An 18461-nucleotide genomic window follows, 5' to 3' on the forward strand; every position below is an offset into this window, starting at 1 on the left:
ATTCCCAGCAATTAAAATACTTTATCATATACATATAATTAAAACAAATATATTTTGTGAAATAAAACGCCCTTACCAATCCTTGAGCAAATAATAATTCAACACCTTGACCGGTAATCCGCTGTTGTTTCAGTGGTCCAAGAGTTATTCAATGCTCCAGTTCTTCCACTTCTCTTGAATGGTGAGGACTGGCGTTGCCTCTTAAATACCACTTAGTGACGTGCTGATTTGTGGTTTGTTACTTCATTGATACGCACTGATAGGTATATGGAATGTTTTTTTTTTTTTTTTGCGTTTATCTTTTGTATTGTGCCTTAAGTGTCTGTCGCGTGCAACAATTTATTATAGGCGTGTTTATTTATAGAAACTGTTAAGTGAAACGATAAAGCCACATAGCCTAGTTGCACTTTTTTAATTTATAGGCGTATGCAACTTACATGACATAATTGTTTAATTTAAGAAATTATTTTAAATGTACCCAAAATTCGCGGGATAGAACGATTTCTTTGAGGACACATTAATAATAAATAATACATCTCTTAATGTAGATATTACTTCATGGATGCTTGTTGAAACAATAGAGAATAGAATGGCATTAGCAGTTAAAAATAAATAAATAATAAAATAGCCTACAACATCAAACATACAGCTTCTTATGAGTTTAATAATTTTTGTGACCATAGACAGATCATCATGGAGCTCATGATCTTCGTATGAATCCTACGTCAACTGATCATGATTACCACACGTTAGATGTCAAAAGAGACCGTCACAAAAGACACTAGGTTTTCCCATGCATTCTTTGCATACTGAGACTTCGTTTCACTGGCCTCTTTGACGTTTTTGAGAATGTTTCGCCTCAGTCGTCACTAGCCCTACTCAACAACTGAACTCGTAGTGCCGAGACGCGCATATTTAGAATGAACCTGTTCCCTTACATATTTATTTTCCTGCCGATAAGCATCGCGGATCACATTATAAATTCAACGGTTTCGCGTCAAAAATACCAATAACAAGAAAGAAAGATAGTATACAATATAGGTATTTTAGACCTATTATAATAATTCAGACGGACAATAGGCTATAATTGAATCTGCTTAACTATTTGAAATAAAAGGATACGTGGTTTTTTTTTTCTTAACAAAAGTAGAAACCTTGAAAAACAAATCAGTGGAACTTCTGATGTTTCAATACACAATAGTTTAATGTGTATTTTTGATGACTGATCAGTAATATTTGCTGCTGTGCTCGTTTCACGTAATTTGTTTTCAGTTGCGACCTATTTTGATTTTTTTTCGATAAAATCGTTAGGGCTATTGAACATTTCTGTGGCTGTGTGGTGCGGGTGGGTTTCAGCGAGCTCAACAACTACCAGAAAATTATATTTATATTTATATTATAATTATGGCTACTTTATCGAAGAGACAATTAATGTTTTTAAAGAATCTTCTTGAAATGTGTTTTGTTATAATAGAAAAAAACCAAAATATTATTTATTTATTTATAATTATGCTAGTAAATAAGTACTTATAGGCATAAGTAGGCTATAGCATAAGTACAGTCATTTTATCTTAAGAGCCCTCTTTGATAATCAAGATAAGTGAAATTGTTGTCATTCCCGACATTACAATCAAGTTTAAGAAATGAATCCTTGGGTGTGGTGTGGTAGAAGTTAACCCATTATATAACACTATATTCACAGAAACTGTTCAGTGATGCTTGTAATCAAAAAAACAAACAAACAAAACAAACAAACAAAAAACAAAACAAAATGACAGGCAAACAAAAAACACCAATCCTGTCATTTGTTTTACAATTGATGTTATTCTGTAAACATAATTTCATATATAAAGTTAAAAAAATAAAAAAATGAAAAATAAAATAATTAGGCTATAGTTCTAAAATGAATCAGACCATCAGCTGGGTTACATCAACCCATTATGGGTTAAATAAACCAATTTGCTGTGTAAAATTAACCCAACACATATTCTATCCTATATTTATCCCACCCTTGGGTTAAAAATCAGGTGATGCTATAATTTATTCATAGTCTCTTGATAAACAAATATATGCAAGTAAGCGTTTAAAAAGGCATAGTGCCACCTACTGCATTTACTTGCTGGTCTGAATGGATTATTTTTATGATTTTTATGATAAAAACTGTATTATGAAATATGCTAATTTTTTTTTTGAAAAAGCCTTATACAGTCTAATTATAGTTAAACTGTAGCAAAGAAATAAATGTGGAATCATGTTTGCCTTGTTAAGAAAATAATTTAAATGATCAGTGGATTCTGGATAACAGCATGAAAAGATTGTTAATCAGCATAGTTATTTGCTTTCATCCATGGCAGCCATTGTCCAATAGATGTGGAGTTTTTCTCTTTCTCATTCTGGATGTAGGTGTTTAATTTAAATTTATTATAGTAATTCCAATGCAGACATTTACTGACATTTCAAATCAAATTAAAAAAAGGCTTTCTTCCTCCTTCCTGGATTCAAAATCTCAATAGTAAAATAAATAAATAAATACTGAATAAAAAGAATAAGAAGAATATAAAACTTGATGATTAGTATACTCATATAAACTGTATCTTAATTTTCTTTCTATATTAATTTTCTTTTTTGATCAAATTTGTTTTGCTCCACCCACCAACATACCCACGTACATGGCTCGATTAAAAGAGATTCAGGGAGCAAAAGGGCCATCTACTGGCGAAATTGGCACAGTGCAGGTGGACTTGGAAGACTGTAAGAACTAATGCAGAAAATAAATCAACTATTATTGCTAATCAACGAAAGAACATCGTTTTAGATTAGAATTTTCTGAAGAAAAATTATCATTGCAACTTTTCTGAGCAAATATTCTACACTCTCCATCAAAAAGGCACAAAAGCTGTCACTGGGACAGTACCTTTTCAAAAGGGTACCTAAATTGTACATATTAATACCTGATTGTTACATATCCGTACCTTTTTAAAGGGTACTACCCCAGTGACAGCTTAACATATCACCATAACATAGCCTTAAATTAATCAGCAGTGTTATTATTTATGACATTCACTACTTGCACTTTTGATACAAAATTGCAGAAATGTGTCAGCATGCCCCAGTTACTCGCTGACTCTCTGTCCCTCATATGTCCTACTCTTGGGCTTTAAAAAAAAAGATGGCAGATGGCAGGCTTGAATTTGCTGTAAAATGCTGCTTTTGTCTAAATATCCTGACTACATATTCTTGAAAGTGAAAGTGAGTGACATACAACCAAGTATGGTGACCCATACTCAGAATTCATGCTCTGCATTTCACCCATCCAAAGTGCACACACGGGGTTCCGTGCATTGCTCCTCAGTCGTGGTATTGCTGGTCTGGGACTCAAAACCACAACTTTAGGATTAGGAGTCATCAAACACTCTAACCACTAGGACATGACTTCCCCGGACCCTTTCATGTCTTATTAGCACCTGTAATACTGATATTGAAACACTGATATTGAAACAGATATAGTCCACCACAACACAACACAGACAGAGATTTTGAACTCAAACCATTGCAGACTGTCAGTCTTATAATGGAAGTGGATGGGAATCACGGCTAAAACATACAATAAAATAAATAAATAAATAAAACCAAATTAAACCCTGCGACTTGTGATGACACACTGATGTGAAACTGAACATTATTTATTTATATATTTGAGCTACATTAGTTTTTTCGGTAGTGGTAATTCTGTTAATTAATTTGCTTACTATTATGATTTTGCTCATATTAGTAATATATATTCTGGTAATATTATTTTGTTTGTTTGTTTAGTTAATTGTTTTTATTTATATGTTTAGTTTTTATTTTTGGTTAATTTAATAACTACAATGTTTGAGTTAGACACCTGAGGGCAGTAGTGGGCACAGGTTAAGGTAAATATAGGTAGGAAGTAGGAGGTGGCTTGTACCGCAGAACCTGATTTTACCAAGTGAGAATATTCTTGGAATTCGTTTCGGATATTATTGGGATACCCGATTGAAAATCAGCATGCAATTGTTTTAATCAGCATTCATGGAGTATCTGCTGGCATGAGACAGAGGCCGGATCTGAGCTAAGAAATCTCCAGGTGGTATGTACTGCTAGAAATGTCTTATGGGAAAACGGTTTCATGAAAAGTTACATGAACCTAAAACTTGGACTGCTTTAATTGGCTGTGCACTTGTTGAATTATCGAGGCATCGGGTGGTCTATATTCATAAAAAAATATAAAGCCAGTGCAGTGTGCCCTTGTTTGGATGAAGAGGATTTGATTTCTAAAACTAAGTTGTTTCAATAAACATTGCCTTCTTTTGCTAGCCTTGTTGCCCGATTGTGAAAATTCACTTATATAATAAACAATTAGGCTATAAGTTTGCAACAAAATGTCAGATGTGGAGAGGCCGGAATCAAAGTGGGAAAGGCTAAAAAGTTTATGGATAAAATCCATGCCTTAATAGAATTAAATAAAATACAGACACAGTGAACAAATACTTATCACTAAACTAAAAACTTTGAGGAGAAGATGAAATCATGTCATGCATTTATTGAAGATGTGAAGGAGTGGCTGTCTAAGGCTGGTTATCCATACATACAGCCAAAGGAATCTATCGACACAGGATGCATTAATGATGGAATACAAGCTGAAGGTGGAATACATCTGCTTACATGGAAAAATATTTAACTGGACATCCGTTAAAGGTGAAGATGTAAAATGATTGCAATCATTCTCTTTGTTTCTCTGAGGATGTTCAAACCTAACAGAACAAGTAATGTATATGAGGGAGCTGGACTTACCATCTAACATGCGGAGTATCATTTAAAAACTTCATTACAAACTAAAAAAAATGGAGGAATACTGCATGTGATCTGCAAGAAAGAAGTGGACATAGAGCTAAATTCATTGATATTGTAAATTTTATTGAGAGACAAGTGAAAAATGCTTTAGATCCAGTTTTTGGAAACAATCAACATCCTATCCCTGTCCTCATAAGTCATCCTCTCCTTGTAATTAATACCTGTGTCATACCCATGTCATTATACAGAGTTGTGTCCTGATATGTCACAAAAACAAGAGCACACACACACACACACACACCGTGAACACACACCCAGAGCAGTGGACAGCTATTTTTTCCAGCTTCCCGGGGAGCAATTGGGAGTTCAGAGCCTCGCTCAAGGGAACTTCAGCTATGGGTATTGAGAGTGGATGAGAGCGCTGCTCATTCACTCCCCCAACCTTCAACTCTTGCCAGCACTGAGACTTGATCCTGTGACCTTCAGGGTCAAGTCCAACTCTCTAACCATTAGACTGCCCATTTACAGTCAAAATCTGGGTGTTATGTTATATTAGACAGTAACTTGTCTTTTGAAAATCATATTTCCCATGTTCCAAAATATTATTACTTACCCAAAAGGCCCTTAATGATTTAGCTCCTGCATACTTAACTAATCTCCTACCATGCTACAATCCATCACGCTCCCTTAGGTCGCAAAACTCTGGACTTCTGGTGTTACCTAGGATAGCAAAGTCCACTAAAAAGGAGGTAAAACTTTTTTGTATTTGGCTCCCAAATTAACATTCAGGGTTTAGACACACTTTCTCTGTTCAAATCTAGGGTAAATTCAAATAATGCATCTCATAATCTTGTACTGCGGTTATAGCTGACGAAAATTGCATAATTTTGCTTGGGTGGAACACCAGCTACACTAATAATGTCTGTATTTGTTTATCTGTTTTTGCCAAGCATTTACATCCCATGGTAACTAGGATCTACACAAGCTTCATTCTGAATCCAGAACACCTGAGAAGAGATGATGCCAACCATTCAGAGGACCTCAGATGATGCCCCTGAAACAACATAAAGTACAGAACTACCCAATTTTGCTATAAGTTTGATTGCATCATATAATATTTGTTGTTAATAGTGTTCATTGTCTGTTGTCTGTGATTACGTCTTTAATTTTCTGTACATTTCTGCGATATGTACGTTAACAGACAGTCATTTCTGATAAGCTACTACTAAATATTGTAGAAACTTAATTTTCTGTGAAGTTGCTTTGCAGCAGTTGTATAGTGAAAAGCGCTATACAAATAAACTTGTACAACATACTTTGCATATATTATTATGCAAAGTATGTTGGCCACCCAGCTATCAGATGTGACATTTCAGTAAAAAAAAAAAAAAAAATGTTTTTGTTTAGTAAAACTCATTGATACCAAATGTGTCTTCATTACTTGTCATGTTGCAATGTAATTAAGAACAAAATAGGCCTCATTAATCATACTATCCTGAATTTGTGATTATATTTTAAATGGCCAGTTTTGACAAATGAGCTTTAAAGTGTTTGCAATGGAAGAATTGTGAAGGATAAAGTTGCATTAAGACTTCATTCAATTCAATTAATAGAAAACCCTTTACTTTTTAAATAAATGTAAATACTTCAATCAATCATGCAATATTGGACGATATGAACTTAATAAATATGTTTATTTGAATACAATAAGATATATTATGATCTTGCAATGTTAACACATACTAGAAGAAAGATAACAGTATAAACAGTCTTTAACCTGCAGAAAAGTGAACAAAAGCATTACATTTAAAATGGGGAAATTATTATTTTTTGATTGATTTCTACAACTTTCTGATATATATCAGTATTATATATAAATACCTTTTTATTTTATCATATTTTAAACTTTATATTGCCATCACCATTATTTTGAGAGTGTGCTACAATACTAAATAAACATAATACACATACTAATACAAAAATATTTTAATTTACAAGTATGATTCGTGCCGTGCACATGCCTTGTATTTCTCGCAACTTGCAATCATTGTTAAGGGATCTATAGGAAAAGTTTTAATATTTTTGCCATAAAAATGAGCCATGTTGCTTGGAGAAGGCTGGATTCAATCTTCAGTCCACTTGAAGCTGTAGTTGCAGCTGCAATTGTAGTTGTAGTTGCAGCCGCAGTCGTAGCTATAACTGAGAGAAAAAGATGAACAATTAAACTTTTTTGTTTTGTTTCATTCAGACAAAATGTACTGTATGTTTTGCTTGTTATTCTTATATACATATAATCAACTAGTGACTAATGTTAAAAAAGGTTAGAAATTCCACAATATCTATTGAGCAAAAGTGCTAGGTGCAGTTGTTGTAATACTTTCAGAACATGTTGCAAGATATGATTTGAAATGCAATCACACTAACCTGAACCATTGACTGAAACTGTTATAGGGATTATTTTCAGTGGATCGACAGATCCTGTTACCACTGCTGTCAAGAGAGCGTTTGCAATGTCTGGAACGGTAGGAAGAGCTTGTGTGGCATTAAAAACTAGTTCTGTATCCGTGATGATTGACCCAGGTCTGGAAAAAAAATCAAAGCATGTCAAATAGGATTCCTTAATATGAACATATCATATATATATATATATATATATATATATATATATATATATATATATATATACATACACACACACACACACACACACACACACACACACACAGTGGGGAAAAGTTTGCACAGTTAAAAATAAATGAATGGTCTGGGATTTTTATGGTAGGTTTAATTTAATGGATAGACACAGAATATCAACCCATCATGTATTTCAGTGAGTGAAATAAGTTTTTGACCCAGTTCCAACCAGCAAGAATTCTGTCTCTCACAGATTGGTTATGTGCCCTTGTGGAACACAGATTAGTACTGCCACTTTTAAAAGTTGAAAATCTGTGGAGGAAGCTTAAAAACCTGTTTTTGCCAAATTACAGGCAAGAAACCTTAAGGATTTAGAGAGGATCTGTAAAGAGGAGTGGATCAAAATCCCTTCTGAGATGTGTGCAAACCTGGTGATCAACTACAAAAAAACGTCTTACCTCTGTGCTTGCCAACAAGGGTTTCTACACTAAGTACTAAGTCATGTTTTGCTCAAGGATCAAATAATTATTCCTCTCACTGAAATGCGAATCAATTTTTAACCTGTATATATTGTTTCTGGATTTTTTTGGTTGGTATTCTGTTTCTATTAAAATAAACCTAACATAAAAAATTACAGACCCTTCATTTCTTTGTAAGTGAGCAAACTTAGAAAATCAGGAGGGGATCAAATTAATATTTTCCCCACTGTATGTTTGTGTGTGTGTGTGTGTTTGTACTAAAACAATGAACATAAATTCCATATTTACCTGAAACTTAAGACAATTATTCTGATGAAGGAAGGATATTTTGCTTTGAAGATTGGTTCAAGCTGAAACGTATAATAACAGGCAGTCTGTATCTTCATCTGTCATCATATCTTCTATCTGTATCATCTGTAAATCTTGTAAGTTTATTCTAACTCACCTGAGATCTGACAAGATCAGCTCTTGACTTGAAGGCCTGAGAGTTTACATCACTCAGTTCAACTATAAATATGTCAAAAGAGCGAAACACCAGAGATGTAAGATAGACGGGTATAAATTGTGTAGTTGTAGTTGTAGGCACTTTAGTTGTAGATGTCAAGGGTCTTTTTGTCATCAGTGTTGTTGTTGTTGTTGTTGTTGTTGTTGTTGTTGTTGTCATCACTGTCCTTGCTGTTGTTGTTGTTGATGCTGTAGTTGAAGTAGTCATGTTTATAACTGTAATAAAGAAGATGAAAATATTTGATAAAATATGTCAAAAACCTTTTTGTTTGTTTCATTATAGTTTTAATGTACGGTGTTGTTTGTGTGTCATTCTATACACATGAGACTAGTACTATATTATACAGGTGCATTTCAGAAAATTTGAATATCATGGAAAAGTTCTTTATTTTTTGTAATTTAATTAAAAAAAAAAGCAAACGTTCTTATATTCTAGATTCATTACACACAAACTGAAATATTTCAAAAGTTTTTTTTAATTCTTATGGTTATCACTTTACAGCTTAGGAAAATTCTCCAAAAATTTGAATATTTTCTCAAAGACCAATCAATAAAAGATTTACAAAACAGAAATGTTCAAGATTGCAATCAATACTTGGTTGGGACTCCTTTTGCATGAATTAATTCTTCAATATGGCGTGGCATGGAGGCGATCAGCCTGTGGCACTGCTGAGGCATTCTTGAAGCCCAGGTTGCTTTAAAAGTGGCCTTCAGCTCCTCTGTGTTGTATGTCATATGTTACTTATCTTCCTCTTCACAATACCCCATAAATTATCTGTGAGGTTCAGGTCAAGCATGTTGGCTGGCCAATCAAGCTCAGTAATATCATGGTCAGTAAACCAATTGGAAGTGGTTTTGTCACTGTGGGCAGGTACTAAAGTCCTGCTGCAAAATGAAATTCCAAAGTGCTCCAAAATCTCTTGGTAGATGGCTGCACTGACTTTGGACTTGATAAAACACAATGGACTAACACCAGCAGACGTCACGGCATCCCAAATCATCACTGACTTCAGACACTTCATACTGGACCCTGGAATCTGTGCCTCTCCATTGACCTTCTGTGGCTTACCCTCCTTGAGCCCAAGAGGTACCCAGTATTTATACTCAAAATCAAATTAATCAAGCTCAAAATGGAATATTCTAATTTTTTGAGATACTGATTCTTAATTTTTTTTCCCAAAGATAAGTCATAACCATCAAAATGGTGTTCAATTAATCTAGGATATAAGAAAGTTTGCTTTTTTAATCCAGTTACAAAAAATAAATACCTTTTCCATGATATTTTAACTTTTTGAGATGCACCTGTAAATTCTGCAAGTCTAATATGGTGTTGTTTGTCCATTTATTGTCATTTGAGGAGGGAGACTTTACTAGCATTGCTCGCACTGCTGTGCCTGCTTTTTGGGTCAAGGGGTAGTAGCGATTGCACTCGTGGGGATTGCAGATTAATCTGGTGGAGGGAATGGAGATGGGTGCATCTTGCTTGCACACCAGATCCAGTGCCCGCTGTCTGGGATTGGAAGCCCGTCCTGCAGTGTTCATGCCTGTAATCTAGCAGTTCCGGTCCCACTGCTGCTGAGGCACAGCAGCGATTGAGATCCATGATCGCACATGGATCTATTGGATGGGTTGGAGACAGGTTCACCTTCTCCAACCACATTCACTAGATCTAGATCTTTCTCTCTCTCTCTAGGTTCAGAAGCCCGCGCTGCAGTCTCTTCTCCACCTTGAGTGAGAGCTTGCTGTTGCAACTATCTTTCTTTATAAATAAAAAAGTTACAGTGCTCCATTGTACAAAATTTGATGCATCCAGCGTGACTGTGCCTCACTGTGCTGATATAGCCGATGTGAAGGACGATGTTTTATGTCGATGAAAGTACAAACACTATATAATAAATCATATTTTAGCATCCAGATACTTTAATGTCTTTAAAGTGTTGAGAGATTTTTTGTTTGTTTGTTTCTTTAGTAGCCTGTATACATTTGGCCAAAATCTAGAAAAGAAGGAGTTGGCTGTAACTTAAATCAGAGGGTTATTGGCTAACGTTAGCAGATCTCTCTTTTTTATCTTTTCCTTTTTGAGTAAAGAAAATGCTGTACTTTTATTATCATTAGGCAAATTATATGGAAAATATAACAAAAATAACAATATTAACCGGTATTTCTTCCACCCGAACCGATTTCTGAAAATGTAATAATATCAGAGGAACGCAGAAACAGAAACATTAATCAATATCGATTCTGCTCAGAGTGAACCGATTAATTTTTTTTTTTTTCATTTTCAAGCCCAAGAGAACCAGTTATCTGGGTGTGGTGTTGGATTTGACCACTATGCAGGCATGTCTGTCTCCTGCTCGGATCGAGTCGATCCTTACTGCACTCGGGAGAATGAGAGAAGGCCAGTCACTCAATGTCAAGCACAACTGCTGGGTCTGATGGCAGCTGCTTCAAACATGATACCTTTTGGCCTGCTGTACATAAGACACTACAGTGGTGGCTCAAGTCCAAGGGGTTCTGCCTGAGGGGAAACCCGTTCCACATCCTCAAAATCATGTGGCTATGCCTTCGTGCCTTAGACATGTGGGGAAATGCTGGGCTTAGACATGCTGGGAGCACCTTGTCACCGCATAATGTTAGCAACGGACACACGAGTAGCTGCTCGGCCCACAGTCTGTGGAGTGGTCACCATCACATCAACTGCCTGGAGATGTTGGCCATGTTTTAAGTATTGAAACATTTACTGTACTCCTCCTAAGAGATCACCATGTGTTGTTGCGCACCGACAACACAGCAGTGGTCTATTATAACAACCACAAAGGAGGTCTGCGTTTGCACCCCTTTTACAGGCTGGTGCACCAGATCCTTGTGTTTTCCCAAGAGAAAATCCTCTCAGTTACCCAGTAACTGGCCAGATGGTACATTACTGGAGTTCCTGCAGGCCCGATTCTCTGCAGGGATGACCCACTCCACCTTAAAGGCCTACATAAGGTCTAATTATGCTAAGCGGTGAATCGGGATTGTATTCCATAGCCTTGAGTCCTCTGATCTCCCCTCTCCTTTGGAGGTCAAGGCTCAGTCCTTCAGAAGTTGGTCTTCAGGATGCTGTGGGATGTCCACCCTGCTTAATTTATCAGTTGCCTACCTGCATTCTGTGCCACTCCTGGCTCATTTTCTCATGCCTTAGCTGTGCTCTTCTACACTAGGCAGGGATTTGTAAGTCTGGCAGCATGGGCATACTCAATCCAAAAGCATTCTGATTCAGCTCGAGTTCCTGAAGGGGAACGTCTCTAAGTTACGCATGTAACCATGTTTCCCCAAGAGAATGACAAGCCATACTTCAGTGCCATACTTCAGGCATCCCTTTGATTGCTTACTTCATTTCCCAGAAGCTGACACTGTATCCCACCGCACATGCTTTTAAGTGTCCTGGTCATGACTTAAAGGCAAGGGTCACCAAGGATTTATAAGCTTGTACAGAGATCATACTTGGTCTGTGATATCTCTGATAGGCACAGTTTTTCTAAGACTTTCAGAATTTTCATGATGTTTTCTGAAATGCAAGCAAACTTACCTGAACCATTGACTGAAATTGAATAAGGAGTTATATTCAGGGGGTTGACATCTCCTTTTATCACTGCTGTAAAGAGGGTGTCTGAAATCTCTTGAATGGTTGGAATAGATTGTGTGGAGTTGAAAATTAGTTGTGTTTCGGTGATGATTGACCCTGGTCTGGAAAATATAGAAAGAATGTCACATAATATTCCTTAAAGGGTAGCTCCACCCTAAAAGAAAAATTTGTTATTAATCAATTACCCCCATGTTGTTCCAAACTAATAAAAGCTTCTTCATCTTCAGAAAACAATTTAAGATATTTTGGATGAAAACCAGGAGGCTTTGTAACTGTCCCACAGACTGCCTAGTAAAATACACTGTAAAGGTCCAGAAAAGTATGAAAAAGTCAGAATAGTCAACCTGCCATCAATGGTTCAGCCGTTAACTTTATGAACATTATGAGAAGAAAAAAAAAATAAAGACTTTATCCAACAATTTGTCTTTTCTGTTTCTGCCCACATCACCGTAGTGGCATTTTGTAGAATATGAGCTGACACAGGCAGCGTAGGCTCTTCTGTTTTCTGTCTTCTGTTGCTGCTGACACAGAAGAGCGTACACAGCCTGTGTCAGCTCATATTCTCCAAAATGGTGCTAGGATGGTGCGGGGAGAGTCAGAGAATACAAATAAAGTTGTTATTTTAGTTTTCTTCACATACAAAAAGTATTCTCATCGCTTTATAACGTTATGGTTGATACACTGATGACAGATGGTCTATTCTGACGATGCTTTTCATCCTTTTCTGGACCTTGACAGTGTATTTTACTTGGCAGTTTATGGGACAGTCATAAATCTCCAGGTTTTCATCCAAAATATCTTAAATTGTGTTCCGAAAATTAACACAGATTTTAAATGTTTTTGATGACATGGGGGTAAGTGATTAATGAAAATAAATTTCATTTTGGGGTGGAGTCTTCCTTTAATATGAGCATATTACCAATATAAAATAAGTGTACTGCATCATCTTGTTTGTTTTTTAAACACATAAAGCACATACATTCCATATTTACCTGAAACGCAAGACAATCACTTCAATAAAGGAAGGATATTTTGCTCTGTAGACTGGTCTAAGCTGTAACATACAATACCAGGCAATCACAACCATGATCATTAGATGTATTAAATATTTATTTATTAATGTTGATGATTTCTATACTTTATGAGGGAGCTGATTGAGATGCACATAAACTGTCATTCATTAATGGTAAACTAAACCATTTAAATAATAACAATACCCAAAACAAACCACTGTATATGTCTGGCTTTGGATTAACATGTTTGCTGTCTGTACTCTTAAATACAGGAAAGATATTTTTGTGTGTCACCTGTGAATCTTTTAAGTTTATTTTAACTCACCTGAGATCTGACAAGCTCAGCTCTTGACTTGAAGGCCTGCGAGTTTGAATCATTGAGTTCCACTATAAATATGTCCAAAGAGCGGAACACCAGATCTGTTAGATACACAGGTACAAATTTTGTAGTCGTAGGCGCTATAAATGTAGAGGGTCTTGTTGCATTACTGGTTGAGAGAGTAGTTTTTTTAGTGGTTGCTGCAAATGAATGTGTTGATGTTCCAGCTGTGCTACCAGGCATAGTGTTAATGGTAGTTGAATAGGGAGTTGCTGAATTAGAAACAGAACTTTCAGTTTTTAGTGCAGAGAAACGGTTTGTTGTTGATGTTGTTGCGGATGTTTCAATGCTACTAACAGTTGAGCTGTCAGAGATATTTGATGATGGAGAGAATGAAATAAAAGTTGGTGGTGAAGTCATGGTTACTGCTCCACTAGTAGCAGAACCTGGTATGAATGATGTTGTAACTGTTGAAAATTCAGTGGCCGAGGCATGAGAAGATGTTTGTGTTTGTGGCACTGATGTGATAAATATTCCACTGGTTGTGGCTGTTTCAGCAAAAGTTGTTGTGGTAGTTGGCCCTGTTGTTGTATATGTAGGTATTGTGGATGTTATGATTGTACTGACGGCAGAACTTTCAATAGTGGATGAAGAGGGAATCACAGAAGTTCCTGCAGAAGATATTGTTTGAGGTGCTGTTCTTGAAATTCCTGCAGTAGTATTTCCAGAAGCAGTTGATGTCACTGTTGAAGGATGTGTTGTAGTAGCTGTTGATGTTGTTTCTGTACTGACAGTGGTGCTTTCAATAGCTGTTGGAGAAGTACTCACTAAAGGAACTGTAGTAGATGTTGTCTGTGGCACTTTTGTGGAAACTACTGCAGTAGTAGTTCCAGCAGCAGTTGATGTCACTGTTGAAGAATGATTTGTTGTAGCTGTTGGTGTTGTGGCTGCACTCACAGTGGTGGTTTCAATAGTAGTTGAAGAAGCACTCACAACAGATTCTGCAGTAGTTGTTGTCTGTCGTGCTGTTGTGGAAACTACTGCAGTAGTAGTTCTAGCAGGAGTTGATGTCACTGTTGAAAAATGTGTTGTTATAGCTGTTGGTGTTGTGGATGTTTTGGCTACACTGAGAGTGCTGCTTTCAATAGTGGTTGAAGTGGGGATCAAAGAAGTAACTGCAGTAGATGTTGTTTGTGGAGATGTTGTGGAAAATCCTGTAGTTTCAACTACAGGTCTGATTGTGGAAGTGCCTGTTGTAGATTTTTCTGCTGAACTAGTGGTAGATGTTTTAGCTGCAGTTGTTATGATTGTGGGAGTGTCTGTTGTTGTAGCTGTTTCTGCTACACTAATGGTGGTTGTTTCAGCAGGTGTTGTGACTGTGGAAGTCTCTGTTGTTTTTGATGTTTCAGTTGTACTAACGGTGGAGTTTGCAGGAGGAGATGAGATTGGGAAAGAATCTTTTGTTGTAGATGTTTCTGCTGCACTAGAAGTAGATGTTTCAACAAGAGTTGTTGTGATTCTGGAAGTCTCTGTAGTTGTAGATGTTTCTGCTGCTCTAGTGGTAGATGTTTCTGCAGAAGTTGTTGTGATTGTGGAGTGCTCTGTTATTGTATATGGTTCTGCTGTGATAATGGTGGATGTTTCAACTGGAGTTGTTGTAATTGTTGAAGTCTCTGTTTTTGTAGATGTTTCTGCTGCACTAGTGGTAGATGTTTCTGCAGTAGTAGTTGTTGTGATTGTGGAAGTCTCTGTTGTTATAGATGTTTCTGCTGCACTGGTGGTGGATGTTTCAGCAGGAGCTGTTGTGATTGTGGAGGGCTCTGTTGTTGTATATGTTTCTGCTGTGATAAAGGTGGATGTTTCAATTGGAGTTGTTGTAATTGTCGAAGTCTCTATTGTTGTAGATGTTTCTACTACAATAGTTGTGGATGTTAAAGCAGGAGCTGTTGTGATCATGGAAGTCTCTGTTGTCATAGATGTTTCTGCTGCACTAGTGGTAGATGTTTCTGCAGTAGTAGTTGTTGTGATTGTGGAGGGCTCTGTTGTTGTATATGTTTCTGCTGTGATAATAGTGGATTTTTCAACTGGATTTGTTGTAATTGCAGAAGTCTCTATTGTTGTAGATGTTTCTGCTGCACCAGTGGTAGATGTTTCTGCAGCAGTAGTTGTTGTGATTGTGGAAGTCTCTGTTGATGGAGGTTTTTCTGCTGCACTGGTTGTGGATGTTTCAGCAGCAGTTGTGATCATGGAAGTCTCTGTTGTTGTGTATATTTCTGCTGTACTAGTGATAGATGTTCCTGCAGGAGCTGTTGTGATTGTGGAGGGCTCTGTTGTTATAGATGTTTCTTCTGCTCTTGTGGTAGATGTTTCTGCAGTAGTTGTTGTGATTGTCGAGGGCTCTGTTGTTGTATATATTTCTGCTGTGATAATGGTGGATGTTTCAATTGGAGTTGTTGTAATTGTCGAAGTCTCTATTGTTGTAGATTTTTCTGCTACAATAGTTGTGAATGTTAAAGCAGGAGCTGTTGTGATCATGGAAGTGTCTGTTGTCATAGATGTTTCTGCTGCAATAGTGATAATTGTTTCTGGAGTAGTTTTTGTAGATATTTCTGCTACACTAGTCATAGATGTTTCTGCAGTAGTTGCTGTGATTGTGGAGGGCTCTGTTGTTGTAGATGTTTCTGCTGTGATAATGGTGGATGTTTCAACTGGAGTTGTTGTAATTGCAGAAGTCTCTGTTGTAGATGTTTTTGCAACACTAGTGATAGATGTTTCTGCAGTAGTTGTTGTAACTGTGGAGAGCTCTGTTGTTGTAGATGTTTCTGCTGCAATGGAAGTGGATGTTTCAAAAGGAGTTGTTGTGATTGTGGAAGTCTCTGTTTTTGTAGATGTTTCTGCTGCACTAGTGGTAGATGTTTCTGGAGAAGTTGTTGTGATTGTAGCGGGCTCTGTTGTTTTAGCTGTTTCTGCTGTGATAATGGTGGATGTTTCAACTGGAGTTGTTGTAATTATCGAAGTCGCTATTGTTGTAGATGTTTCTGCTGCAATGGAAGTGGGTATTTCAACAGGAGTTGTTGTGATTGTGGAAGTTTCTGTTGTTGTAGATGTTTCTGCTGTACTAGTGATAGATGTTTCTGCAGAAGTTGCTGTGATTGTGGAGGGCTCTGTTGTTGTAGATGTTTCTGCTACACTAGTTGTGAATGTTTCAGCAGAAGTTGTGATCGTGGAAGTTTCTGTTGTTGTAGCTGTTTCTGCTGCAATGGAAGTGGATGTTTCTGGAGTATTTGTTGTGATTGTGGAGGGCTCTTTTGTTGTATATGTTTCTGCTGTGATAATGGTGAATGGTTCAACTGGAGTTGTTGTGATTGTGGATGGCTCTGTTGTTGTAGCTGTTTCTGCAGGAGTTGTTGTGAATGTGGAAGTTTCTGTTGTTGTAGATGTTTCTGCTGTGATAATGGTGGATGTTTCAACTGGAGTTGTTGTAATTATCGAAGTCTCTATTGTTGTAGATGTTTCTGCTGCAATGGAAGTGGGTATTTCAACAGGAGTTGTTGTGATTGTAGAAGTCTCTGTTGTTGTAGATGTTTCTGCTGTACTAGTGATAGATGTTTCTGCAGAAGTTGCTGTGATTGTGGAGGGCTCTGTTGTTGTAGATGTTTCTGCTGTGATAATGGTGGATATTTCAACTGGAGTTGTTGTAATTGCAGAAGTCTCTATTGTTGTAGATTTTTCTGCTGCAATGGAAGTGGGTATTTCAACAGGAGTTGTTGTGATTGTAGAAGTCTCTGTTGTTGTAGATGTTTCTGCTGTACTAGTGATAGATGTTTCTGCAGAAGTTGTTGTGATTGTGGAGGGCTCTGTTGTTGTAGATGTTTCTGCTACACTAGTTGTGAATGTTTCAGCAGAAGTTGTGATCGTGGAAGTTTCGGTTGTTGTAGCTGTTTCTGCTGTACTAGTGATAGATGTTTCTGCAGAAGTTGTTGTGATTGTGGAGGGCTCTGTTGTTGTATATGTTTCTGCTGTGATAATGGTTGATGTTTCAACTGGAGTTGTTGTAATTGTGGAAGTCTCTGTTGTTTTAGATGTTTCTGCTGCAATGGAAGTGGATGTTTCAGGAGGAGCTGTTGTGATGATAGAAGTCTCTGTTTTTGTAGATGTTTCTGCTGAACTAGTGGTAGATGTTTCTGCAGAAGTTGTTGTGATTGTGGAGGGCTCTGTTGTTGTATATGTTTCTGCTGTGATAAAGGTGGATGTTTCAATTGGAGTTGTTGTAATTGTCGAAGTCTCTATTGTTGTAGATGTTTCTGCTGCAATGGAAGTGGGTGTTTCTGCAGGAGTTGTTGTGATTGTGGAGGGCTCTGTTGTTGTAGATGTTTCTGCTGTGATAATGGTGGATGTTTCAACTGGAGTTGTTGTAATTGCAGAAGTCTCTGTTGTTGTGGATGTTAAAGCAGGAGTTGTTTTGATTGTGGAGGGCTCTGTTGTTGTAAATGTTTCTGCAGGAGTTGTTGTGATTGTGGAGGGCTCTGTTGTTGTAGATGTTTCTGCTGTGATAATGGTGGATGTTTCAACCGGAGTTGTTGTAATTATCGAAGTCTCTATTGTTGTAGATGTTTCTGCTGCAATGGAAGTGGGTGTTTCTGCAGGAGTTGTTGTGATTGTGGAGAGCTCTCTTGTTGTAGCTGTTTCTGCTGTGATAATGGTGGATGTTTCAACCGGAGTTTTTGTAATTATCGAAGTCTCTATTGTTGTAGATGCTTCTGCTGTACTAGATGCTTCTGCTGTAATAGATGTTTCTGCAGAAGTTGTTGTGATCGTGGAGGGCTCTGTTGTCGTAGCTGTTTCTGCTGTGATAATGGTGGATGTTTCAACCGGAGTCGTTGTAATTATCGAAGTCTCTGTTGTCATAGATGTTTCTGCTGCACTAGTGGTAGCTGTTTCTGCTGCTCTAGTTGTAGATGTTTCTACTGTGATAATGGTGGATGTTTCAACTGGAGTTGTTGTAATTGTCGAAGTCTCTTTTGTTGTAGATGTTTCTGCAATACTAGTGATAGATGTTTCTGCAGGAG

At 37.0% G+C, this 18461-nt stretch overlaps 2 protein-coding genes across 2 annotated transcripts; both read right to left on the minus strand.

Moving 5' to 3' along the window:
- Nucleotides 1-6602: 6602 nt before the first annotated feature.
- Nucleotides 6603-15107, minus strand: LOC113109557 (mucin-5AC-like). Its single transcript, XM_026273188.1, has 7 exons — nucleotides 13399-15107; nucleotides 13053-13114; nucleotides 12004-12161; nucleotides 8374-8648; nucleotides 8217-8278; nucleotides 7240-7397; nucleotides 6603-7014 (listed from the first exon to the last, which is right to left on the minus strand). Exons 1-7 carry the CDS (start codon nucleotides 13810-13812, stop codon nucleotides 6875-6877), a joined length of 1269 nt encoding a protein of 422 aa, XP_026128973.1. The 5' UTR covers nucleotides 13813-15107; the 3' UTR covers nucleotides 6603-6874.
- Nucleotides 14030-17661, minus strand: LOC113108970 (cell wall protein DAN4-like; the record flags this gene model as incomplete). The annotated part of the gene is made up of 3 exons (XM_026272418.1): nucleotides 14030-14179; nucleotides 15118-15183; nucleotides 17179-17661. Coding segments are annotated over 3 exons (699 nt in total), but the record flags the coding sequence as incomplete, so codon positions are not given.
- Nucleotides 17662-18461: the final 800 nt, after the last annotated feature.

This window comes from Carassius auratus, chromosome 1, assembly GCF_003368295.1.
Source record: "Carassius auratus strain Wakin chromosome 1, ASM336829v1, whole genome shotgun sequence".
In the NCBI taxonomy this organism is placed as follows: Eukaryota; Metazoa; Chordata; class Actinopteri; order Cypriniformes; family Cyprinidae; genus Carassius; species Carassius auratus.

Bases quoted from the DNA above. Each gene is read 5' to 3' on its own strand.
- LOC113109557 (XM_026273188.1), bottom strand. From the start codon at position 13,812: ATGACTTCACCACCAACTTTTATTTCATTCTCTCCATCATCAAATATC. The intron at 8,649-12,003 runs GTAAGTTTGCTT...TCTTTATTACAG, and splicing joins AATTTCAGTCAATGGTTCAG to TTATAAACATGACTACTTCA. The intron at 7,015-7,239 runs GTTAGTGTGATT...TTTTTCTCTCAG, and splicing joins AGTTTCAGTCAATGGTTCAG to TTATAGCTACGACTGCGGCT.